At 41.6% G+C, this 26,623-nt stretch overlaps 1 protein-coding gene across 3 annotated transcripts; it reads right to left on the bottom strand.

Annotated features, from left to right (window-relative positions):
- Positions 1-9,270: 9,270 nt before the first annotated feature.
- Positions 9,271-25,701, bottom strand: LOC121560968 (high affinity cGMP-specific 3',5'-cyclic phosphodiesterase 9A). 3 transcript variants are annotated; one of them, XM_041873728.2, is made up of 20 exons: positions 25,556-25,701; positions 24,869-25,085; positions 17,852-17,922; positions 17,414-17,491; positions 17,171-17,214; positions 16,888-16,942; positions 16,693-16,763; positions 16,466-16,553; positions 16,210-16,294; positions 16,003-16,077; positions 15,644-15,730; positions 15,403-15,507; positions 15,148-15,230; positions 14,647-14,803; positions 14,362-14,475; positions 13,643-13,747; positions 13,233-13,361; positions 12,887-12,982; positions 12,557-12,640; positions 11,567-11,652 (listed from the first exon to the last, which is right to left on the bottom strand). In XM_041873728.2, exons 2-19 carry the CDS (start codon positions 24,935-24,937, stop codon positions 12,590-12,592), a joined length of 1,563 nt encoding a protein of 520 aa, XP_041729662.1. In that variant the 5' UTR covers positions 24,938-25,085; positions 25,556-25,701; the 3' UTR covers positions 11,567-11,652; positions 12,557-12,589. The 3 variants fall into 3 exon arrangements, with proteins under 3 accessions (XP_041729655.1, XP_041729662.1, XP_041729669.1); XM_041873735.2 differs by having other exon boundaries at positions 12,557-12,634; XM_041873721.2 differs by lacking the exon at positions 12,557-12,640 and having other exon boundaries at positions 9,271-11,652.
- Between the last annotated feature and the right edge of the window lie 922 nt (positions 25,702-26,623).

Raw genomic sequence — 26,623 nt, 5'->3', positions numbered from 1 at the left:
AAAAAAGAGGACTGCACACGCCCCCATTCTCATCGACGGGGCTGTAGTGGAACAGGTTGAGAGCTTCAAGTTCCTTGGTGTCCACATCACCAACGAACTATCATGGTCCAAACACACCAAGACAGTCGTGAAGAGGGCACGACAAAACCTATTCCCACTCAGGAGACTGAAAAGATTTGGCATGGGTCCTCAGATCCTCAAAAAGTTATACAGCTGCACCATTGAGAGCATCCTGACTGGTTGCATCACCGCCTGGTATGGTAATTGCTCGGCCTCCGACCGCAAGGCACTACAGAGGGTAGTGCGTATGGCCCAGTACATCACTGGGGTCAAGCTTCCTGCCATCCAGGACCTCTATACCAGGCGGTGTCAGAGGAAGGCCCTAAAAATTGTCAAAGACTCAAGCCACCCTAGTCATAGACTGTTCTCTCTGCTACCGCACGGCAAGCGGTACCGGAGCGCCAAGTCTAGGTCCAAAAGGCTTCTCAACAGCTTCTACCCCCAAGTCATAAGACTCCTGAACAGCTAATCATGGCTACCCGGACTATTTGCACTGCCCCCCCCATCCCCATCTTTTACGCTGCTGCTACTCTGTTTACTATTTATGCATAGTCACTTTAACTCTACCCACATGTACATATGACCTCAATTACCTCGACTAGCCGGTGACCCCGCACATTGACTCTGTACCGGTACCCCCCTGTATATAGCCTCCCTACTGCTATTTTATTTTACTGCTGCTCTTTAGCTATTTTTTTTTTTTTTTTTTTCTTAATTAACACTATTTTACATTTTTCTTTAAAAAACTGCATTGTTGGTTAAGGGCTTGTAAGTAAGCATTTCACTGTAATGTCTGCACCTGTTGTATTCGGCGCATGTGGCAAATAAGATTTTATTTTATTTTATTTGGAATTACATAACAGGGAGAGCCTGTCATATACTTGTGTGTACACATCAGATGGGCCTTGATCCGTCAGTCCTCAGAATGATTATATCTACTGACACCCAAAATTATAAGAGTTCACCGTGAGGGTTGAACGAACAGGGTTGCACGTGAGGTTGGCTGGACAGAACCCGGTAATTTTCTAACCAGAGGAAAATATCTGCAATACAGCGGTGCAGAGCTGCATGCAGGACTGGTCTGCCAAGAATATCCTGCAAACTATCAGGTGCTGTTGATTAAATTAGGGTGCTGTGGAACTGAAGCACATGATCCCGACCAATCTGCTGTGGATGTTAGGATAAGCAGCATTTAATCAAACTCATGGAACAGTTACCACAAATGGCATTAAGAATCAAAAGGTCAAAGGAACAATTATGTACTGGGGGAGGTTGATCTGGAAGATGTTACGGCTGTGTTGGGGTCATTCTAAGAGGAACTTTTGACACACTTGTCTTTGCTCAACCGTTTCTTCTCATTTAGGATAGTTGTATATACGTTTGGTTTTTCTGTCTTTTCTGTTGTTTGTTTTTCAGAACTAGTTATATAAAAATATATGCAATGACTGAGGATAAGAAGATTGTGTACTGAAATAAACTTCTCCAACTGCTATCCTATAGTCTCCACTGCATCCCAAAATAGCTCTGGTCAGCGAATGTCCCCATAAGTATGAGAGAGGTCATGAGTGGCTGGTGACAGGAATGACGGCGTGCAAGGCGAGAGGTCTGCAATAAGTGTGCATGCATGACCTGAGAGAGAGAGAGAAAGAGAGAGACAGAAACAGACAGACCGGAAGAGAGAGAGAGAGAGATAGAGAGATAGAGAGATAGATACAGTAGATAGACAACAGGCCTGCTATTCATTCAGATAAGAGCACAGTGTAATTGCCGTGTGGGCCAATGGTCGCTGTGCCGCTGCTGATGTTTTGCCAACACACAATCAAGATGCCTGCAGGAGATTATCGCGGCGTAAAACCATTCCGTCTGGTCCTTTTCTTTAGCAACCAGATTTCTGCTCTGAGCAGGACTAAGCTGAATCTTTTAGCTTTTGGAGTCTTCTGGCATTCTAATTTGGATGAAATAACCACTAATTTAACTGTCTACAGCAGCAGACGTTGTAAAATGTCTGTTTTTAGACTGTCGGAAATGAGGGCAACCACTGACGTATGCTTTTGAATGTAGATACTGTAAGTCTTGCTATTGTTAGTTGTAGGCCTAATAGAGTTTCATAGCAGGCTGAACTAATACAAGCACATAATATGTGGATGACTAAAGATAAAAATAAAGATGCTATTTGACAAATGCAAGGGAGTTACTCTTCATGGTCATCGGCCATGTATACAGTATGACACTAATAGACTGTTGTGTGATGTGAACTGGTCATTTCCCTCACATTTTTCAGTGATGATGCAAATTAAGATATGATGAGGTATTTCAGAACCATCCACTACATGACATGTATGTCAGCTCTCGAAAAATAAACCTTTTCCATGTTGTTTTTCCAATGCCCTAGGTGTCTGTTTCAAGTCAATCAACTGGTTCCAATATCCCTTCCTAAAATGAATGAGTACCGTATGAACGTCCTACAACATTTTACAGTTACGTTTCATAAGACCCTTCACAGAGTCTAAAAATAGAGGTTAGAGAAGAGGAACATTCAATTACAGTACTACTGTAAATAACATTTAGTTACAGCTCTTCTCCTACTAACTAAAGAAATACGTTTGAGAAGAGGAACAAAAAAAGAGAAGTTCGTCCAAGATAAGACCATTCTCTGAAAACGTCTATTGCCGAAAAAGAAAGGACTCCCTTCTTGAAAATCAGTGTTGTTTGACCTGCATGTGGGATGTTATGCTATCACATTTTGTGGATACAGCACTGGTAAATGCTGGCATGCAGGACTTGTATACTTTAAGATGGGTTAGCCTCCATAGCCACCAGAGCTCTTTTGGAAACAAGACCTCTCAATATTTTCATAAAAGAATGTTGCCTTTGAGAGATTGCCTTATTGATGAAAAACAGAGATTTTATAGTCAAGGGATAACTCACACGCTGAATAAACTGCTCTCATATGTTGTAAGAAGCTGTGATAAATTAAATGTTGAATGAGAATATGAGAATGGACCTGGTTTAATAAAAATGTTATATGCTCTCTGTTTAGCAGAATCCTACACTTCGTCCTGACATCCTGTAAAGTTAACGACCTGGAGCTGATACAGGTGTCCTCGTGAAGTACTCTGCCTCCGATGTGTGAGGTCTTCCAATCTTGTCAAACATGTAGAAAGTGTAACATTTCAATAAGTTGCGATGCTGCCATAAATAGCCCAAAGAATGGCCCTCACAGGAAGAGGGGCGTGCTACTTTTATCTGTGTTTGTCTTGTCTCCCTAGCCCCTACTCAGAGATCAGTTGGAATCTGACATTCTCATGCATGTGGGAGTCAAGAACGGAACATCCGTGAGTTTAACAGCTGTTCTCATGAAAAAACATACCTTTGCCTCTCATCTGAGCACTTGAAATGGTCTGTGTCTGGACTGGTCAGCACTGAGTCGTGGTAACTGTCTGCATGGTCAGCAATGAAAAGAACGAGAGTGACTCACAAGACCGTATAACCATTATGCCTGGTCTGAAGAAGACAAACAACCACTTTTTAGCTTAAATGCGGAGAATCTTAAATGCGATCTTCACTGATCGTTCTCCGAGAAAGTAGTTGGTTAGTACAAGGCATGTAAGGTTGAAATGTTGCTGCTCTGTAAATGTGAAGAATTTTGGTATGAAGGCTATAGGTTCATGGGTCATGATAGGGCCTGCAGCTGCAGCATAAATTCCCCTGGAAGAAGGCCTGCTGATGGAGGGGTTTAAAGCAACAGCGCTGTCCTCCAGCCCACGCACTGACCTTTTACCCTAGTAATTTACAGAAAAGCAGCCAGGGAAGAGTCTCTGTGCCTAGGGGGCGCTCTGTGCAGAGAGAGAAAGAAAGACAGAGAGAGAGAGAGAGAGAGCATGGGTAGGAGAGATACATGTACTGGGCAGTCCAAAACGGCTCTGCAACTTCAAATCATTTTGCCAGCTGCTACACATTGCCAGCTGCTACCTATCATGGTTGTCTCTAAATGCACATGGAGGAAAGAATGTCCATACTTCCCTTTTCCAATTTTTTTGGTTTTTGTTACATGATTCTTTTGGATGAAAAGAGAACTCCAGGCTACACTTGAACTTCTTAAACCTGATAGACAGTATGTATAAATCATAATCGAGCTATATTGAAATAACTTCCCTTTTTTCGGCCTGCAAATTGATTTGGAAGTACAAATCGGTAAAGAAAAAAAATGTGGCCCATCCCTGACCTATCCTTGATGGACAAATCAAATAAAATTCTATTGGTCACATACACGTGTTTAGCAGATGTTATTGCGGGTGTAGCGAAATGCTTGTGTTTCTAGCTCCAACAGTGCAGTAATATCTAACAAGTAATATCTAACAAATTCACAACAATACACACAATACACACTAATCTAAAGTAAAGGAATGGAATTAGACTAAGATACAGTAGAATAGAATAGAATAGAATAGAATAGAATACAGTATATACATATGAGATGAGTAACGCAAAATATGTAAACATTATTAAAGTGACTAGTGTTCCATTATTAAAGTGGTCAGTGATTTCAAGTCTATGTATATGGGGCAGCAGCCTCTAATGTGTTAGTGATGGCTATATAACAGTCTGATGGCTTTGAGATAGAAGCAGTTTTTCCGTCTCTCAGTCCCAGCTTTGATGCACCTGTACTGACCTCACCTTCTGGATGATAGCGGGGTGAACAGGCAGTGGCTCGGGTGGTTGTTGTCCTTGATTATCCTTTTGGCCTTCCTATGACATCGGGTGCTGTAGGTGTCCTGGAGGGCAGGTAGTTTGCCACTGGTGATGCGTTGGGCAGACTGCACCACCCTCTGGAGAGCCTGACAGGATGCTCTCAATTGTGCATCTGGGTTTTAGGTGCCAAGCCGCTGTTGCGCCTTCTTCACCACACTGTCTGTGTGGGTGAGTCAAAGTAATCCATTTGAATTTGCGGTTTAAAGAAAAACTAAAACACGTAGACATAACTATCTGGCAGTCTCACTTGATGCGTTTCGTTCCTCTATGAGTTTCAACCATTGTGGTGAGTGCAGATTTAATCTCTTATGATTAACATTCCAGAGAACATATCTTCAACACACTTTCACTGACAAATTCAGTTTAAAGAACAAAGTTTACTTGATAAGGGCCTGAACAGAGCTTTTAGATTACCACAGGTCCCTTTTTACTGAGAAGTATTGCGTCACTTCCTGGGTCACTGTTGCTAGGGAAGGCATTTCACACCTATCACACATCCACTTCTTGGAGTTTACAATTCTCTGACAATTGTTTGAGAAGAGTTTCTGGTAACAAGTCTCGAATGACGTTGAATAAATGTCTCTCGAGTGGCGCAGTAGTCTAAGTGCTAGCTGTGCCACTAGAGATCCTGGTTCGAATAAAGGCTCTGTCGTAGCCGGCCGCGACCGGGAGACCCATGTGGCGGCGCACAATTGGCCCAGCCCAGCGTTGTCCAGGGTAGGGGAGGGAATGGCCGGCGGGGATGTAGCTCAGTTGGTAGAGCATGGCGTTTGCAACGCGAGGGATGTGGGTTCGATTCCCACGGGGGGCCAGTATGAAAAAATAAATAATAATAATAATAATAAATAATGTATGCACTCACTGTAAAGTGTTATGAAGATTGTTATGAATGATACTGCAACACTCATGAAGGTGACGACTGGTTTTATAAAGGTGAATGCCTGTGTTACCAAGTCACTTTGTCCATTGTTTTGTCCTGTATACCATAGGGTGCACATGGGCACGTGCCCACTCAGATTTATCCTGTTTAAAAATGTAAAAAACATACACTACCAGTCAAAAGTTTGGACACACCTACTCATTCAAGGGTTTTTCTTTATTTTTACTATTTTCTACAATGTAGAATAATAGTGAAGACATCAAAACTATGGAATCATGTAGTAACCAAAAAAGTGTTAAACAAATCAAAATATATTTTATATTTGAGATTCTTCAAATAGCCACCCTTTGCCTTGATGACAGCTTTGCACACTCTTGGCATTCTCTCATCCAGCTTCATGAGCTAGTCACCTGGAATGCATTTCAATGAACAGGTGTGCCTTCTTAAAAGTTAATTTCTGGAATTTATTTCTGTCTTACTGCGTTTGAGCCAAGCAGTTGTGTTGTGACAAGGTAGGGGGGGTTTAGAGAAGATAGCCCTATTTGGTAAAAGACCAAGTCCATATTATGGCAAGAACAGGTCAAATAAGCAAAGAAAAATGACAGTCCATCATTATTTTAAGACATGAAGGTCAGTCAATACGGAAAATGTCAAGAACTTTGAAAGTTTCTTCAAGTGCAGCCGAAAACACCATCAAGCGCTATGATGAAACTGGCTCTCACCAAAGGAATGGAAGACCCATAGTTACCTCTGCTGCAGAGGATAAGTTCATTAGAGTTACCAACCTCAGAAATTGCATCCCAAATAAATGCTTCACAGAGTTCAAGTAGCAGACACATCTCAACATCAACTGTTCAGAGGGGACTGTGTGAATCAGGCCTTCATGGTCGAATTGCTGCAAAGAACCCACTACTAAAGGACACCAATAAGAAGAGACCTGCTTAGAAGAGACCTGCTTGGGTCAAGAAACACGAGCAATGGACATTAGACCGGTGGAAATTTGTCCTTTGGTCTGGAGTCCAAATTTGAGATTTTGTGAGATGCGGTGTGGATGAACAGATGATCTCCGCATGTGTAGTTCCCACCGTAAAGCATGGAGGAGGAGGTGTTATGGTGTGGGGGTTCTTTGCTGGTGACACTGTCTGTGATTTATTTAGAATTTAAGGCACACTTAACCAGCATGGCTACCACAGCATTCTGCAGTGATACGCCATCCCATCTGGTTTGGGCTTAGTGGGACTATCATTTATTTTTCAACAGGACAATGACCCAACACACCTCCAGGCTGTTTAAGGGCTATTTTACCAAGAATGAGAGTGATGGAGTGCTGCATCAGATGACCTGGCCTCCACAATCCCCCGACCTCAACCCAATTGAGATGGTTTGGGATGAGTCGGACGGCAGAGTGAAGGAAAAGCAGCCAACAAGTGCTCAGCATATGTGGGAACTCCTTCAAGACTGTTGGAAAAGCATTCCAGGTGAAGCTGGTTGAGAGAATGCCAAGAGTGTGCAAAGCTGTCATCAAGGCAAAGGGTGGCTATTTGAAGAATCTCAAATATCCAACATATTTTGATTTGTTTAACACTTTTTTGGTTACTACATGACTCCATATGTTTTATTTCATAGTTTTGATGTCTTTGCTATTATTCTACAATGTAAAAAAAATAGTAAAAATAAAGAAAACCCCTTGAATGAGTGTAAGGGTTGGTGTGAGGTGTGACCCAGGTGCGGTGCAGGTTAGACAGTAGGCAGTAGGCAGAGATGGTGAAACAAGGATCTTTACTGATGGTCCCGAAGCCAGGATACAAAATAACGGAAAAGAAAGGTGGAGCAAATAAGACTCCAAAAAACAGGCAGACAACCTAAAATACGAAATACAAACTATGATTGAAATAGTAAATAAACAGGGCGAACACTTCTCACGTACCTGTCCATACGTCCCGCGATCAGACACTGATTAGTACTGCTGAGCAAGGGAACACAGGGAAGTGAGGGCAGAAATACACAGGTGAATCAGATAGACACAGGTGACACCAATAGGAAGATGATTAGTCCCGACTGTGAGTGAGGAGGTGCCTAAGGATGTCGGAGGACGACACCTAGTGGGTCGCTCCGGAACTGCGACCCCCTCCTGTAACAAATGAGTAGGTGTGTCCAAACCTTTGACTGGTACTGTATATTTTTTTGTAAAATGTTTTGTTGTTGTTTCTCTGTAATACTACTAGCCACCTACCAATTTTATGAAAATGTCTTTAGCTAGCCCAGATATGTTCCCAATATCCCAACCTCATAACTAGCTACCAAGAAGCCATTTCAAGCTATCAATAAAGTTAGAGTAGCTAGCTTGTCTAACTATTTTAGCTGGCATGCCTGCTGGCAAGGTTAGTAGACTTTAGAAAAGCAAGCAATTACTAAATGTACTTAATAAGACTCAAATTCCTTTCAATCTTTTACCAAGATTTTAGCAGAGATGCAGAGAAGCATATTTAGTTTCTTTAAAAAAAGAACCACCAGTCAGGAGGATACAGACAGCTCAAGAGGTATGCTTAGATAATTAAGCATAATGAGTATGCCTCTAGATTGCAGGAAAAATGTGTTTCAGGTGTTTGAAAATGCAAAATCCTCCGACTTACATACAGGGGGCCTAGCCCCCTCCGGACCACCCCCAATACTTTGTGCCCACTCAGATGTTTAGGGTGTATGACACCTCTGCCTGTATGACAACATAGATGCACCAGGTCTACTTATCAAGTTCTAACAGGTTTAATGTGAAACCTCAGACTTCTGGCCTTACCTAGTGTAACAGTTTTGCTTCCTTCCCTCTCCTCGCCCCAACCTGGGCTTGAACCAGGGACTCTCTGAACATAGTGACAACAGTCACCTCAAAGCATCATTACCTATCGCTCCACAAAACCCTGAAGCCCTTGCAGAGCAAGGGAAACAACTACTTCAAGGTCTCAAAGCAAGTGACATCACCGATTGAAATGCTACTAGCGCGCACCGCTAACTAGCTAGCCATTTCAGATCGGTAACATTAGCATGTTAGAATGAAACTTTTTGGAAAACCTTTGGAAGGTCTTGTTGTTTTTACCACAGAATGTCAAGGTTTCTTTGAAAGTGATACAGTAGTTACCCTTTTTTAGATCCACAAAAATACCTTTAAAGCCCTTTGGCAAGAGAATATAAGATGTGACACTTGCCCAAGGCACTTATAATAGATTGATTACTTTTTAGTTATCAATTATTTAATTAAAATTGCGTTCATAAAAACAACTTCAGTAATGGGTTGTTGTTCAATTGAATGGGTGTTAGAAGTGCTAAAGAAAATAAATGGCATGAATTAACCCCCTATAGTCGATGTCCGCGTCTCCGCGGCAATCTCATTAGCATAATACATAAAAAAACATAGAAATCTGTCAGTTTAAGACAAAAAACGAATTAGTTGTGTCCAATGGTCTTTATCAGTTCAGGGAAAAGAATCACAATATCCAAAAGCTGTGGTGACATTTTCTGTCTTCAATGTCTACTGTACATCTTCATCCCTTTGTAATAGTAATAAAAGGTAGCAGTGAAATACACATTGTTGATTACATTTATTAGGTAATCTGATACAAGGTATTTAAAGGGTGCATACAGTATATTAAACTAAATCAATATGTCTCCTTCGTGATAAGAGTATGTCATAGCTAATTAAAGCATTCCTTCTGGTTAATGTAAATACTGTGTGTCTTGATGTCTTGCACGCAAGTGAGAGTAGCGCGAAGGAGGGAGGGAGAGAGGGAGAGGGGGCTGGGGGGTGATTACTCTCATTCAAAGGCTTCAGACGTGTCTCTTAGTGTCAACTGAGAGTTGTCCTTTCTTTGAAGAAACTTGAGTGATGAAAAAGGTTATAATTGTCTTGGGAGTCATCTCAGTCTCTTGCTGCTGCATCATCAACAGAGTAGGACATGTCTAAGGGGTGTTTATGAGTAATTGAAATGAGAGAAAAGGGCAAAATGATACTGCAGTGAGAATCAAACAAAGAACTAAAACAAATAGTTTACACGCAAAGTATAATTTATCAGAAAGATACAATGTTGGGGGGAGAGTGAGTAAGCAAGGACTAGTGGTTACTTTCATGCAACATGGAGTATAGAGATAGTTCCCTCTAAACAAAATGACTAGGCTATACTCAGGACCTAAGTTCAACCCCATCAAACAGAAGCAGAAAAGAGGTGAAAAGGTCTTATACGTGAAGCCAACTAGCAAAGAAAACGTACAGAAGAAAGTTATTTTCATCCCTGTTTGTCCCTCTGGAATTTTCCAAAAGTCATTAGTATCTAGCAGCAGACCTGCTAAAAACATTAAAGTCAGTATTTACATCCTATCTCTTTGGATTCTTCTGGGCCATATAAATTACTTTATCATCCAAATGTCATCAGAATCATGTAGGTCATAAAAAGTGTAATCATATGTAAGTAACGTCTTACAGATGGACAATTATCACGCTTGGAAATGTGAAACAGGTTGCAATAAACAAAGGTTATAAAACTGGCAATAGAAAATCTACTGTAGCTGTTGAATACCACCCACTTATTTTTGTGGAGGGACACTATAGAGAGATGTCGGTTAAGTGGTAGCTTGGGGTTGTACAACAAAACTGGCAAAGAAGTCTTGTTTCAACACATACCCCCTCAAAGCCTGAAGCTACAGACTACTACGCTTCCTAAACGACAATGAGCAGGAAATCCAAGCGTAAGCATGGGACATCCATATTGTGCATAAAGCATACACAATAGAATACAGATATCAAGTAAAGTACACAAGCTTTCAAAGACTCCCGAGCTTGACCTCCCATTGGTTCATTCATGGCTGCACCAATCGGAGAAGGGTCAATGGCATGACTCATGAACCTTCGATGAGAATTACTTTCTGAGATGAAAATCAGATACTACTGTACATATTGATTTCTTCTTAATAACCTGCAACTTTCCAAAATACTGGTGGAGTTTATTACCAGGTGACACATTTAGTATAAAAGGATGTTATATGTTTTACAACTGTGCTGTATTTTGCACAGTTTATGTAGGATGTACTATGCAAAAAGAAATGGAATACAAGAATAACATTTTAGATTGTATTTAAATACTTTTGTAATAACTTACAACATGTATCTAAGACTGAATATATTGCACAACAATAGATGTGCTATTACACAAACCTCAAAATATGAATTTATGTAAATTCATTCAGTGCACACACTACGGGATAATTAGTTGAATTTGTTTAAACTCATAATAAGAATTATGTTAATTATGTTAAAATATGCTGTGTACTTGACATGGTTAAATTAAGAGTCAATTTATTCAAACTGTTTCAGAAACAGTTTTGCATTTGAATAGGAGAATTGAAAAAGGAAACGTGAATGTTCTAGTAAACAACTTAGTTGTTATTCATTATACCGTAATATCAACATCAACAAGTGTGACTAAAAACAGAAAGCAGAAAATATGGCATGTTAATACCTACAATGACCAATTGTCACTCAGAAATTATGATAGGCTGCATATACATAGACAGACCAATTATGATATTCTGCCCAAATATTGGTATTTTGACCAATCAGATCAGATATTTTGCCAATAATTGGGCAAAAAGATCAGAATTGGGCTGCCTGTGTAAACACAGCCGTTGATACCTGCAATGACCAATTAGCTTTCAGATTAGCTATATTCCAATGTGCCTGGTACATTAATTCCTCCTAAGTAGTATGCTAGTGTGGACATTGAAACAGAGCCATTGTCCTTCTGTAATGTCCATAACAAAACAGTGGAGATCAACCAGGAGGTTTCATGTAGTCTAAGGTTGGTTCAGTGTGTAGAAGACAAGCCTTTTCACCCTCCATCTTGTCTTCAAAGACGCAGATCAGGACGACCCATGACCTTTTTGAATTTTTGGATCATAAAACGAGAGCCAGAGCCCTAAAATGAAACAAGCACTTCAGGATATCAGATGGGATTCTCCAGAGAGAGGATTCTGATTAAGTGGCACACACACATGCACACCCCCACGCACACACACACCCTCACGCACACATGCCTACACACACACACACCTACACACCTACACACACACACCTACACACCTACACACACACACACACACACACAGTGCTTTGAGTAGGACAAAGCATTCTTGATTGTGATTTGGCTCCATCAGTATCCATATCCTTCACAATGCTCTTCGCTGTGGAAAATCCTGCACACTATGAACTTGCAATACCACACACAGCAAAGGGAAAGAAAAACTGTAAAATCATAGACGGGGAAGACAGTATCTGGTCGTCAAAACGTTATCAATGAGGTTGTAAAGAATCCAACGACCCACATTGATGACGTTTAGACAGCACAACGTTTTCACCACTTTGCTTTTGCCACTGGGCTGTAGGTCTATGTAATTGACCAGCTTCGTTTTTGGTGTTGAGGTGAGTGCCCTCCCTCCCAAGGGCCAGGACTGATTGGTGCAAATTGGAGGGGAATACTATCGAACTGAATACTTCAACTATAAACCTCATCTTCAATGGAAGAGCCTCATCTTGCTAGTGGTTCCAAATACTCAACAGAGTCTGTTGTTTTTTTTGTGAAAACAAAAATTTGTAATGCGGTAGAGTTGAGCTGTTTCTTTTTGTGAATTCAGTTCTTTTTTCGAAAGCAAATTCAGAGTGATGAAAATATTGTGCGGTCGTAGTAAAAAAAAAAGCCTTGTGCTCCTACTATAGCTAGCTCACTAGCTTGCAGCAGTGTTGTTGTCGGCAGACTAGAGAGAGGCAGAAGAGAGAGGGCACTCAGGGCTAACACTACAGGCCAATCAGAGTCAGTTACTTACACAGCACCACTGCACTCGTAGCAGCAGCAAAGCTTACTTCTTCTTCCCTCCTAATGACATATTTTCTGTTTTTTTCTTCTGCGCCTCATTGAACAAAAGACACACTTTTATGTTAGAAAGTGGTTGGACATGGACATGTAATCCCACCCCACCACCGATACAAATACCCTGGTTGATCGTGAGTAATAACAAATTCCAATGTTTTTTCAATTAGGAAAATTGGGAATTGGAATTGGAATTTGGTTTACTTTCTGAGTTGACTGGAATTCAAATGGAATTCACCCCAACCCTGAAGGACAGTGTAACATTAAGTGAGAACAGATGTCCTACCTCTGTCATGGCGTCATCGATCTGCTTCAGCTCCTCATAGTGGTCTCTAGAGTCTCTCAGAGGCTGCACCATGATCTCCTCAATCTGGGGGAAGAGCTGCAACACACACAGGGGAGGATGGTGGGTAGGTATTCAGGACAGCAGCCTTTTCTAGTCTGGAATTGTTTTCAAGAGGTCATGAAATATAAGAGATGTGTTCAAACAGAAGCACACGCAAACACTCGCAGACGGGTACAGATGCGCACACGCTCATGTGCACAAACACCAACACCGACACACACATACTTACACACTATGTAAATCTAATATTGTGACATTGCTTTGTAGTTCAAACACACACGCATACCTTCATGACTGTCTCAAACATTGGGATGAGGACAAACTTGATGAATCCGATCTGGGCAGTGGGCTTGGTCACTTTGTCTCTGTCCATGAACGGAGCCACCGGCAGCCCTTCAGTCTTCTCCCTGTCACTCTGTCCATTCCCGAGACAGGAGGGTTTGAACATGTCACTCCACTCTTTAATGACATCATTCTAATTAATAGACTCATTCTGATGAAGGCCAAGATGGCTAAAACATACATTATTTTTACCCTTCTAATAAAAGCATGCGCAACTTCAAGAGTGACAGCTGAGCCTGTTTTCACCCCATACTTCCAATCAACACATTACTAGACTCATTATTATTAGACTTTATAATTATACATTATTATACATTATTATTCTTAGACATGATTAGACTTGATTGAGATCACCTGCATGAAATACTCCTCCAGCAGACAGTCCACCCAGGGTTCAGCCACCTCCGTAGGCCGAACCTCGTTGGAGATGTCACAGCATTTGATCAAAACCATCTTCAGCTGCACACATACGGACAAGGCATAAAGAGACCTTTTCACCATGCATTATGTCAACACAACCATAGTTTTTATCATTGGCTAGACTTTTTGTGGTAAAAGGCTTTGGAGCACTTAAGATTAACACAGGCACTTTATCTTCGAACCCTCTGGCTTTATTCCATAGGATGGACAGGACTGACATCATGAAACGGACATCAGTGTGCTGCTAACAGTTTAGCTTCCTCCACCGTCCATGTCCCCATATCGGGCTTGAACCAGTGATCCTCTGCTCGCAGACCCACGTGACCCCCTCCTTGACAACGTACCAACCGCTTGAGCTATCGAAAAAGATCTAATTCGATAGCTCCATTGGCGGCATTTCAAGATAGCTGTGGAGTGAGCTTACAGTACGATCTTAACTCCATTACAATCACGTGATATCTCCAGTCCCCTATTCAAAGTCTTTCTTGGGTATGCCCTATTTTTCCATCCCTGTCTTTGTTATTGACCACCCCTCCTACCTTTTGTTGTTTGCTGAAGTGCTGAGGCTATACCTGAACAAAGTTATGCCTATTGGCACCCCTTGATGTACAGTATTCATAGACAGTTGATGTCATGTGATGTACGATACGTACGCATGTGACGTGCTCCTCGTTGGTGAAGTCAAAGCTGTCCACTTTATGTTTGAAGGAGTCTAATATTTCTCCGTGCCGGGCCATGTCTGTGGCCAAGATCAGGGTAATGATGGCCTGTAAAGGGAGATGGAATCATCCTACCTTAGGCCAACTCAAAACATCTCCTGGTTAGTTGGAGAGTGGCACCCTATTCCCTATATAGTGCACTACTTCTGTCAATAGTGGTGCACTATGCCATTTGGGATGCAGAAGAATCACTGTGCATTAGCCTAGGACACCACCTACCTGTCTGATCTGCTTGTAGGCCTCCAATTCGACATTGGCGAATATGTTGCACTCGGGCAGCGAGAGGATCTGGAAGGCCACGGCGCAGTGATGGTTCTCCAGGGGAGATATATCGTTGTAACGCACGGCCAGCTCTGTGCGAGCGTTGATCTGGTACCTGACGAGCAAAATACACCTCTGTGACAGTTTGATTTATGCCTAAAACCAGGAGCGTTCCTTGACAACATGTCCTGACCAGGGAAGCCTATAATCACTAGGGCCCAGAGTTTTACCCTGGTCATGTCACATGGTTAGGAAGGAACTTCTGACCTTACATCAAACCTGGAAGCATACATTGGACCATTTCCACAATGTAATAACATAATTGAAGAAGTTCCAAAAGATCTCTTTGTGAATGAACACCTCAGTATTGTGTCTATCATCAACATCTATTCAGAGATCTAGTCAAGGCTATAGAGCAGGGGGAACTGAGGCGCAGAGTAGGAACCTTTGGGCGCTTACGTGTTGTTGTACCCGGGGTGGTCCAGGTCGTGGCACACTGCAGCTGTCATGAGAATGCCCATGTCCGTCAGAGTCATCTTCTCCTGAGGAACACACATAGCACATGTTAGTCTACTATAAATCTCTAATACAAGGTGCCAGGAGATTTTCCTGACCACCTGACCTGACCAGGAAAAAACTCTGGACCCTAGTTATAGACCATTTGTGTCTGGTAAATGGCATGTATTATATTATATTAGTACAGTCGTTTCTTACCGGCAGGTTACACAGGTTAATCATGCCATACATCATCTGACTGACACAGAAGCAGTGGCGGAAGTTGTGGAACGGGTTGCTGCGATAGTTCTCCTGAATGCCCAGCTGTGAGAAAGAAAGCTGTCAATCAAACTATCCTAGTCATCAATACTCTTTGGTTCTCTTCTTTTGAAGTTGTTCCATATCAGTTGCATATCACTTGCATATGGAGGTAATTGCTTTTCTACAGTTATACTTTTACCAGCCAGCGTTTGAGAGTGATGGGGTTCATGTTGAATTCCTTCACCAGTCCCAGGTCGTGATACATATACTCCAAGCAGCTTAGCATCTAAACCACCGATCAAAGACACAGTTAAAGGAATACTACACACATCATCATAAGGCACAACAAGTGCTCTATCTTAAACTTGATTGCTGCCATGCAAAAACATTTGGGATTGGACTAATGAACAAAATACCAAAATATCGTTTTTGAGTGTAGTATTCCTTTAAGTTCACAATTTTAGAAAATACTTCAAAATGTTTTACTACAAAAATGTGATTATAAAGGCCTGGTTGGAAATATAATAGATATTAGATCTGAATCTCAAGAGAACTAACCTCATTGTGTTCCCAATGCCAGACATCGAATGTTGGCTTCTTCAGTGCTTCAATAGTCTCCTGGGATAAGGTGTACTGTAGAAATGAGAGAGAAGGCACTGCGTCATTCCTAGGATTAATTATGTAAAAGTGATGAATATCTTTAGATATGACTCAGAAAAAAACATGTAGCCTGCTGTATATTACTAGAATCTCCTAATTCCGTACCTTTGGATAACTTGGGACGTCACGTCTGGGATTAAGCTTCTTCCCGTCGTCTGAGAAGTTGTATTTGCAGGGACAGTTCCCAACTCTGAAGAGATGCGAGCAAATACATAATATTTGTATCATCAATCTACTAGCTGTATGATTTCTCTGAATCACAACAACATTTTAAAACCATCATAAAAGTCTTACTATAGAATATCCTAAGAACTCTGGAGCATGGCTTGATGAGTGTAATTTATGTCAAAGGTCATCGTACCTCCCTCCTCCTCTGGATGTCATCTCATCTCGTAGTTTCTTTAGGTCATTTTTGCACTTCTCAATCTCCACAACCTTCAGTCCCTCCACTGTAACAACAACATGACTGTTAGTACATAAAGGCGTGAATTCAGTAACAGTGAAACACACAGGCACACAGGCACACACACACACACACACAAAGAGAGAAACACACATCGAAAGTTAAAGAATAAACCCTGCACATACACTCCACTCTTTTCTCCAACATGGCCAGTCTGTTGGTCACCTCAGTTTTCAGCTCGTTGATTCGGAAAGCCCTGCAAAAATATGTGAAAGGGGTTTGTTTGAAAGGTCCTGGTGTCATGGAGGTATTTCTGTGGAAAGGGAAAAGACTAAAGTGGAAAACTTCTGTCTGCAGTGGAACATAAACACACCAATTACCTGCTGAACTGCTCTGCCACCTGAGATAACACGTTTTGAAACATGTCTTCTTTATCTGTGGGCGCAAACAAGCAAGAAATAAATCACTCTTGTGATCAAAAAGCTACCGGTAAACATGAAGAAATGTTTAGTACCCAGATCTGTTTTAACATTGTTTTTACATTGTTTTTAAGTTTTGTTGTCATAGCTTTATGTGAGTTATGTGAGTAAGAATTAATTAAGGACTAAAAGGTCAAAGGTTAAAAAGTGTTGCTGAATTTGAAATATCACTTTGGTACTTCACCTCCTAGCTGACCGGTGGACAAAGAAATGACTTTGTACAAGGAGCTGTAAAACATGTCAGTGACATTCTAACATCATTCATCAAGTCATAGTTTACATCACATTTGAAAAGTATTTTTACTCAGAGTATAAAGGCTATGTAGTCTTTGGATTAACAACGGTCAGGAAGGCTTTTCTATGACTGAGATCAATAAATATACTGTATCATTGAGATTAGGCGATTAGGGTAAAGGTGACGTGTTACTTGGGAGAGTTGGTAGGCATAGTCGGGTCTATGGACACCAGGGCCCCTTCAGGATCCACCATCATGATGGCAGTATTCCTATGGAGGGGGAGCAACAATAATAAATAATAAGGATGCATTCCAAATAGCACCCTATTCCCAAACTGCACTACTTTTGACAAGGGCACAACATTAGTGCTCTATATAGTGTTCCATTAAGAATGCAACCTCCATTTCTTCTTAATATGCTCTAAAACACACGCTAAGCTTGTCATTTGGTGTTTACTTGTAGTTTACTTATCATTCATGAAGCTCTGTCAGGATAGGGGGTCGATAAGTTTGTAGTGAACTTGAAACAAATGTGTTGTGTGTAATGCATACTTTAGACTGACGTGTGACTGTGAGGGAGTGGTGAGAGAGACGAGAGAAGGTGATGGCTGCAGCTGAAATGTCACTGACCTGGGGATGTTGGATGAGGAACAAAGAAGCTCCTTGATGTCACATGGGCTGCAGTGCCGACTGAAAACCACCTGAAAAAAGGCAGACGCATGGTGAGTGTCGTCTGTGTCTCCCTATGCATCTCAAGCCATCTGAAAACAATCAGCTCTCTGTGAGACCTGAGTCTGTTGTAAAAGAAAAGGCTGCAGTGTCCAAAGTGGAAAGAGTGGGGGAAGAAAACAATTATATTTTTTAAATGTTATTTACCCTTTATTTAAACGGGGAAGTCACATCAAGATTCACATCTCTTTTTCAAGTGAGCCCTGTATGTTGAGAGTTAAAATGTTGAGGACTAAATCACAAAGGCATGCAGTTGAAAATATGTTTGAACTAAACACATTGTAGCCTACCCTTATCAGGGACCAACCCAATCTCGCAGATAATACGACACTCTAACAACATACTAGCAACAAATTATTGCGTCATCAACCCAGTGAGAGAGTTTGTATCATTCTCTGTAAATCACAGCAATATACACAGAAATGCCAAAACAGATTATACAATGTCAGTTACAGTGGGGAGAACAAGTATTTGATACACTGCCGATTTTGCAGGTTTTCCTACTTACAAAGCATGTAGAGGTCTGTAATTTTTATCATAGGTACACTTCTACTGTGAGAGACGGAATCTAAAACAAAAATCCAGAAAATCACATTGTATGATTTTTAAGTAATTAATTTGCATTTTATTGCATGACATAAGTATTTGATCACCTACCAACCAGTAAGAATTCCGGCTCTCACAGACCTGTTAGTTTTTCTTTAAGAAGCCCTCCTGTTCTCCACTCATTACCTGTATTAACTGCACCTGTTTGAACCTGCATAAAAGACACCTGTCCAAACACTCAATCAAACAGACTCCAACCTCTGCACAATGGCCAAGACCAGAGAGCTGTGTAAGGACATCAGGGATAAAATTGTAGACCTGCACAAGGCTGGGATGGGCTACAGGACAATAGGCAAGCAGCTTGGTGAGAAGGCAACAACTGTTGGCGCAATTATCAGAAAATGGAAGAAGTTCAAGATGACGGTCAATCACCCTCGGTCTGGGGCTCCATGCAAGATCTCACCTCGTGGGGCATCAATGATCATGAGGAAGGTGAGGGATCAGCCCAGAACTACACGGCAGGACCTGGTCAATGACCTGAAGAGAGCTGGGACCACAGTCTCAAAGAAAACCATTAGTAACACACTACGCCGTCATGGATTAAAATCCTGCAGCGCACGCAAGGTCCCCCTGCTCAAGCCAGCGCATGTCCAGGCCTGTCTGAAGTTTGCCAATGACCATCTGGATGATCCAGAGGAGGAATGGGAGAAGGTCATGTGGTCTGATGAGACAAAAATATAGCTTTTTGGTCTAAACTCCACTCGCCGTGTTAGGAAGAAGAAGAAGGATGAGTACAACCCCAAGAACACCATCCCAACCGTGAAGCATAGAGGTGGAAACATCATTCTTTGGGGATGCTTTTCTGCAAAGGGGACAGGACAACTGCACCGTATTGAGGGGAGGATGGATGGGGCCATGTATCGCGAGATCTTGGCCAACAACCTCCTTCCCTCAGTAAGAGCATTGAAGATGGGTCGTGGCTGGGTCTTCCAGCATGACAACGACCCGAAACACACAGCCAGGGCAACTAAGGAGTGGCTCCGTAAGAAGCATCTCAAGGTCCTGGAGTGAAGGATCTGGAGAAGGTCTGTATGGAGGAGTGGGCCAAAATCCCTGCTGCAGTGTGTGCAAACCTGGTCAAGACCTACAGGAAACGTATGATCTCTGTAATTGCAAACAAAGGTTTCTGTACCAAATATTAAGTTCTGCTTTTCTGATGTATCAAATACTTATGTAATGCAATAAAATGCAAATTAATTACTTAAAAATCATACAATGTGATTTTCTGGAATGAGTTCAAACAGGTGCAGTTAATACAGGTAATGAGTGGAGAACAGGAGGGCTTCTTAAAGAAAAACTAACAGGTCTGTGAGAGCCGGAATTCTTACTGGTTGGTAGGTGATCAAATACTTATGTCATGCAATAAAATGCAAATTAATTACTTAAAAATCATACAATGTGATTTTCTGGATTTTTGTTTTAGATTCCGTCTCTCACAGTTGAAGTGTACCTATGATAAAAATTACAAACCTCTACATGCTTTGTAAGTAGGAAAACCTGCAAAATCGGCAGTGTATCAAATACTTGTTCTCCCCACTGTATATAGTGGTATGCTGATGGCACACATATTCGTTGTATACTGTGTCTGTCTGAAATTCATTGTCAAGTAAAGTGTATCTAAGCTTGTTGTTGGCTAGCCTCCAACAACACGAAGACCTTTTACACAAGCAGGTGTAGTAGACAATCCCTCAAACTCTCGAGCCCTTGAATGGCCATGTGTCACTTTCAGGTCTCTACTTGAAAAAGCTCTATGCCACCATAACAACAGGGGTTTGTGCCATCACAACTATACTGGGTTTACTAAGTGCCTGGCCCTATGTATCCAAAATCAAAGCAGACTTGAATACATAGGCTAGTCGGTGTTCAAAGGTAACCAAATCTGGTATATTCACTTGTGCTAAGTGGATTAAATATGCAGAAGGCATTGACCATTTTTATCCCTGAATGCATTCAAGATTTAATGAGCCAAAGAAATTGGAGGCCATATCCATTGGAGAAGCAGTTGCTATTTGAAATGCTACCAAATGCAACATTGCAATAGACACCAGCTGGAATGGGTTTTAACCAATCAGCATCCAGGATTAAACCCACACGTTGTATAATTTGCAACATTCTATAAGAGAAGTTTTAATGTCACATGCACAAGTACAGTGAAAGGCCTTTCTTGCAAGATCTAACCCCAACAATGCAGTAATCAATAACAATGTAATGCTAAAAATAACAAGGTAGAACAAAATAATAAATAAGAAGAACACGATAAAGTAAGTAAGCATAAGTAAGTCAGTTCCAGTACCATATTTACAATGTGCAGAGATACTGGATTGATAGAGGTAGAAATGTATAGGGGTAAGGTGACTAGTCATCATGATATATGATAAACAGAGTAGCAGCAGCGTATATGATGATTGTATGTGAGTGGGTGTGCATGTGTGGGGAGTCAGTATAATTAGTATGTGTGTGTGTGTTGGAGTGTCAGTGTGGTAAGTGTGTAGGGCCCTGTGAGTGTGCATAGAGACTGTGCAAAAATAAGGATAAAATACAAGGGTCAACTCAGATAGTCTGAGGAGCCATTTTGTCAGCTATTTAGTAAGCTATTTAGCAGTCTTATGGCATGGGATTGAAGCTGTTGTTGGTGTCAGACCGTGCGGAAGCAAAAGAACAGTAGTGCTGAGCGATTAGTGCTTTTTGAGGTCGTTTCGGTTTCTGTTCGATTATATAAAAAATCCATTTTGGTTTAGATTACTTTTTTTAAACATTACATGCACTATGCATTATGTGGGTTGAATGCTGTAACAACACAGAATAAAACAATTAGTCCCATGATGGTAGTGTCTGCCCATTTCTGCTTATCACTTATTAACAATAATTTATTCACATTACTTTACTTCAATAAAATATTTCAGTTGTTGTGCATATTACATTTGTTTTACTTGATGACTTCATTATTTCCTTCCAAGTCATCATTTCATCTCTATAGAGCTGCTGCCTATGCTGTCTGAATAAAATCACTATTTTAGTAGTTCTTCAAAGTAAACAAAACATACTTTTTTGACTGCTGAATACTATCAATCACTTAGATCATGTATTTTCAGGTAGAGATACCTCTTGAAGAAGCTGCTCTCTATGTACCCCCTCTCCTACATAGCAAGCGTAAAAGAAACACAGACTGGACAAGTTTAGACCTGCAATGGATTATGGTCATTGTAGTTAATTATCAAGTTTTCTGCACTAAACTATGTACAAAATTGGCCTGTTGGAAACTATAACTCCCTACTACGTAGCACCGTTCGGGCATATGATTTATGTGCGCATTGAGCTCACAAAAAAAAGAATGAAATGAAATTCAAGTAATTTAACCGACATCGGTCAAGTTTTTTTGACTTTATGTTTTGTTTTACCCCATATGTAACCTGTGTTGTTGTTTTTATCGCACTGCTTTGCTTTATCTTGGCCAGATCGCAGTTGTAAATGAGAACTTGTTCTCAACTGGCTTACGTGGTTAAATAAAGGTGAAAAAAAAGATTCCGGGCCTTCCTTTCACACCGCCTGATATAGAGGTCCTGGATGGCAGGGAGCTTGGTCCCAATGATGTACTGGGCTGTCCGCACCACCCTCTGTACCGCCATGCGATCAAGGGCGGTACTATTGCCATACCAAGCAGTGATGCAACCAGTCAAGATGCTCTCGATGCTACAGCTGTATAACTTTTTGAGGATTTGAGGGCCCATGCCATTTTAAGTTCTTAGTGATGTGGACACCGAGGAACTTGTAGCTCTCGACCCGCTCCACTGCAGCCCCATCGATGTGGATGATTGCCCCCCCCGTTTCCACAATCAGCTCCTTACTGATGTTGAGGGGGAGGTTGTTGTTCCGGCCCCACACTAACAGGTCAATGCCCTCCTTCATTCTGTAGGCTGTCTCATCGTCGCCAGTGATCAGGCCTACCATTGTCGCATCGTCAGCAAACTTGGTGATGGTGTTGGAGTCGTGTGTGGCCACGCAGTTGTGGTTGAACAGGGAGTACAGGAGGGGACTAAGCACACACCCCTGTGGGCCCCTGTGTTAAGGGTCAGCGTGGGGGAGGTGATGTTGCCTACCCTCACCACCTGGGGTCGGCCCGTCAGGAAGTCCAGGATCCAGTTGCAAAGGGAGGTGTTTAGTCCCAGGGTCCTAAGCTTGGTGACGAGCTTGGAGGGGACAATGGTGTTGAACGCTGAGCTGTAGTCAATGAACAGCATTCTCACATTGGTATTCCTCTTACGTATCTAGGTGGGTGAGGGCATTGTGGAGTGCAATTGAGATTGTATCGTCTATGGATCTGTTGGGGCGGTATTCAAATTTGAGTTGGTCTAGGGTGGCTGGGTTGGTGGAGTTAATGTGTGCCATAACCAGCCTCTCAAAGCACTTCATGATTACAGAAGTGAGTGCTACAGGGCGGTAGTCATTGTGGCATGAAGCCTTAGAGTTCTTAGGAACAGGGATGGTGGTGGTCAGCTTGAGACATGGGGATTACAGACTGGGACAAGGAGAGGTTGAAAATGACCATGAATATGCCTGCCAGCTGTTCTGCGCATTCTCTGAGAACGTGCCCTGGAATACCATTGGGCCCTGCGGCCTTGCGGGTGTTGACCTGATTAAAGACTTTACTCACAACGGCCTCAGAGAGCGAGATCACCCAATCTTCTGAGTCAGTGGCTACCCTCACACCACAATGTTGAAGCTTATATGATGAGAGCAAATATGAGACACAGTAGCCTATATCAAATCAAATCAAATCAAATGGTATTTGTCACATGCGCTGAATACCACAGGTGTAGACCTTACAGTGAAATGCTTCCTTACAAGCCCTTAACCAACAATGCAGTTTTAAGAAAAATAAGTGTTAAGTAAAAAATAGATAAGTAAGAAAGTAAAAAATGTAAATAAAAAGAAATAACAAATAATTAAAGAGCAGCAGTAAAATAACAATAGTAAAATAACAGTAACGAGGCTATATACAGGGGGTACCGGTACAGAGTCAATGTGCGGGGGCACAGGTTAGTCGAGGTAATTGAGGTAATATGAACATGTAGGTAGAGTTAAAGTGACGATGCACAGATAATAAACAGAGAGTGGCAGCAGCGTGTTATCTATCTGCATTATATGCTTACAGTGCAATGGCCCGGGAGCTGTGATAACAAGAACATACTGGGTAGGCTAGTAATGTTTCTACCCTCACAAATATCATGTTCTGTTTCTTCCCCCTTTGATATTGAATTAGTCCACCACACAATTCTGGTTTTCCTTACAGTACAGTGAGTGCATGCGTTTTCTGTATGTGATCCTTGCGGGAATTTAACCTTGGAAGCAACGTGCTTTCACCAACTGAGCCACACAGGACCATCTATAGTTTTCCTCAGACTCAGAGGGAGTAGAAAACAATGGAGGCATAGAACATGTTAGCAACAGGTGGCACTGTCTGTGTTTGTTTAAAGTACGCCACAAACACCTGTGAACCACACTGTTACACCACCTCTTGGTCTATTTTTACCACAACTTGAAAACACAGCTATCTCAGAGGCCTCTCACCTGACTCATGTTTTGAGGAGTATTCACAACTTATTCACCACGAATATGGAAATGAAACAGAGCATATAGGCAACAAGGGGCACAGAATGACTGGTGCATGAGATTAGGTGTGTGGTTGTGGAGCCATAATGAACCCACATTGCGTCAATATCATTAGCCACCTGTAGAGATTATATGACTTTGGCAAGCTTTTGGTTTGGTCACCTGATTCATACAGTAGTCAAACCATACTGTAGCCTACAATTAGTAGAAAAATGACACCATTTCACCATCTGTCTGTCTATTGGTTGACTCCCTCATTGCAGCCAGGGACCTCAATGATTGAAGAGATGTAATCACACAAGATCATTTGGATGCTGTCTATGATAAGAGTCTAACTCTGATACGGGAGTGACCCCAGAGCTCCCACTGACTAGCTCAGAGGGCATCTCCTCTCACACAGAAGAGAAGAAGAAGAGAATAGCATGGTTCCTGTGTCTGTGGCTTTCATTTTGTGGTCAACCAGGATATTTGCTAATGAAAACGGATGGAACTCATGGATAGGTAATCAAATATTCATTCTTGGTGTTCGCTATTTGATTTCAAGTACGCTGACTAGCTACGGTAGAGAAAATAGCTGACGGCGCAATCTGTTAACTCAGCTGATCCGGATAATAATATCAGATAGAATTCAAGAATACAAATAAAATAAAAAAATGGGGGGGGGGGAAAGAGACAATATAAACCTCATAGAGGTGGACCCACCTTCTGAACCTTGCCATCCACGTCCAGATAGATGGTTTTGGGGGCATAGGAAGAGGAGCTGGAACCCATGCTGATTCCTCTATGTTTCTCTCTCTCTCTCTCTCTCTCTCTCTCTCTCTCTCTCTTGTTCTCTCTCTCGCTCTCACTAATTCAGCAGGAGGAAGGTTTGGAGCCCCCGTCCTCCTGCAGAGGAGTCTATATGGCTAGGATCAGAGCCCTGGGAAACACAGGAAGACGCTAAGACTGCAGCACAGGAGCCACTATTGAAATACTGCAATAAACAACTTAATTGGAACTGAGACTTGAAATGATAAATCATTACATTTACTGATTTTACTGTTGCAATTCATCTATAATCCAGAAAACAATAAAAAAAAAGCACCATGAACATCTTTTCACTTATAAAGCAGTATTGCATTATCATTTTCAACTGCACACTAAAACCACTGATCAAATATGACCAATCAATTGCTTTCATCTTATAATTGCTGCAACATTTCCATCTACCTCCATCAACACATATGAAATATTATCACAATTCTGACTCATGATAACACAAATATGAAAAACAGCATTGTAAGGACAATACACATAAATAAAATAAAATCACAAATGTACTCTGAAGCTCTATCTTGGAATCTAATCTTTCATGGTAAAATAATAATTAAACACATCCCAATGACTTACTGTGTCAGCGATGGCGTTTTCCCCTGACGCTAGAAGCTTCTAAACTTTCCCGGCGCTGCTGATGATACTGATACTAGAGTGAGATGGGAGAACCTGGGGGACTTTGGTGATAATTGGCACTCTGGTCCGTTGCCAGGGGACTGTTACTACGGTGAGATTAAAAGAGGCTGCCCTCCTCCTATCTCCATAATGTCTTTAGTATAGAAGCTGTGAAAGCTCCTGGTCACTACTACACACTCATTTCCATATGTCTTATCAATGAGATATATGCATGTATGCACGGAATGATTCAAGTGTCTTTATTACTTCATGCTTTATTTTTTATTTTTGTTATTTTATATTTTTTACCTTTATTTAACCAGGTAGGCCAGTTGAGAACAAGTTCTCATTTACAACTGCGACCTGGCCAAGATAAAGCAAAGCAGTGCGATAAAAACAACAACAACACAGAGTTACACATTGGATAAACAAAACATACAGTCAATAACACAATAGAAAATCTATATACAGTGTGTGCAAATGTAGTAAGTTATGGAGGTAAGGCAATAAATAGGCCATAGTGCAAAATAATTACAATTTAGTATTAACACTGGAGTGATAGATGTGCAGAAGATTATGTGCAAATAGAGATACTGGGGTGCAAATGAGCAAAACAAATAACAATATGGGGATGAGGTAGTTGGGTGGGCTAATTACAGATGGGCTGTGTACGAGATCGGTAAGCTGCTCTGACAACTGATGCTTAAAGTTAGTGAGGGAGATAAGAGTCTCCAGCTTCAGAGATTTTTGCAGTTCGTTCCAGTCATTAGCAGCAGAGAACTGGAAGGAATGGCGGCCAAAGGAGGTGTTGGCTTTGGGGATGACCAGTGAGATATACCTGCTGGAGCGCATACTACAGGTGGGTGTTGCTATGGTGACCAATGAGCTAAGATAAGGCGGGGATTTGCCTAGCAGAGATTTATAGATGACCTGGAGCCAGTGGGATTGGCGACGAATATGTAGTGAGGGCCAGCCAACGAGAGCGTACAGGTCACAATGGTGGGTAGTATATGGGGCTTTGGTGACAAA

This window comes from Coregonus clupeaformis, chromosome 5 (assembly GCF_020615455.1).
Source record: "Coregonus clupeaformis isolate EN_2021a chromosome 5, ASM2061545v1, whole genome shotgun sequence".
In the NCBI taxonomy this organism is placed as follows: domain Eukaryota; kingdom Metazoa; phylum Chordata; class Actinopteri; order Salmoniformes; family Salmonidae; genus Coregonus; species Coregonus clupeaformis.
Note: the sequence above shows the minus strand (reverse complement) of the source record. Positions and strands in the feature narration are given on the sequence as shown.

Coding starts and splice junctions, on each gene's coding strand:
- LOC121560968 (XM_041873721.2), bottom strand. CDS start 24,937: ATGGGTTCCAGCTCCTCTTCCTATGCCCCCAAAACCATCTATCTGGAC. Junction 17,923..24,868: donor TGGATGGCAAGGTTCAGAAG/GTGGGTCCACCT, acceptor GCCTTTTTTCAG/GTGGTTTTCAGTCGGCACTG. Junction 15,731..16,002: donor GGCATTGGGAACACAATGAG/GTTAGTTCTCTT, acceptor TCGGTGGTTTAG/ATGCTAAGCTGCTTGGAGTA.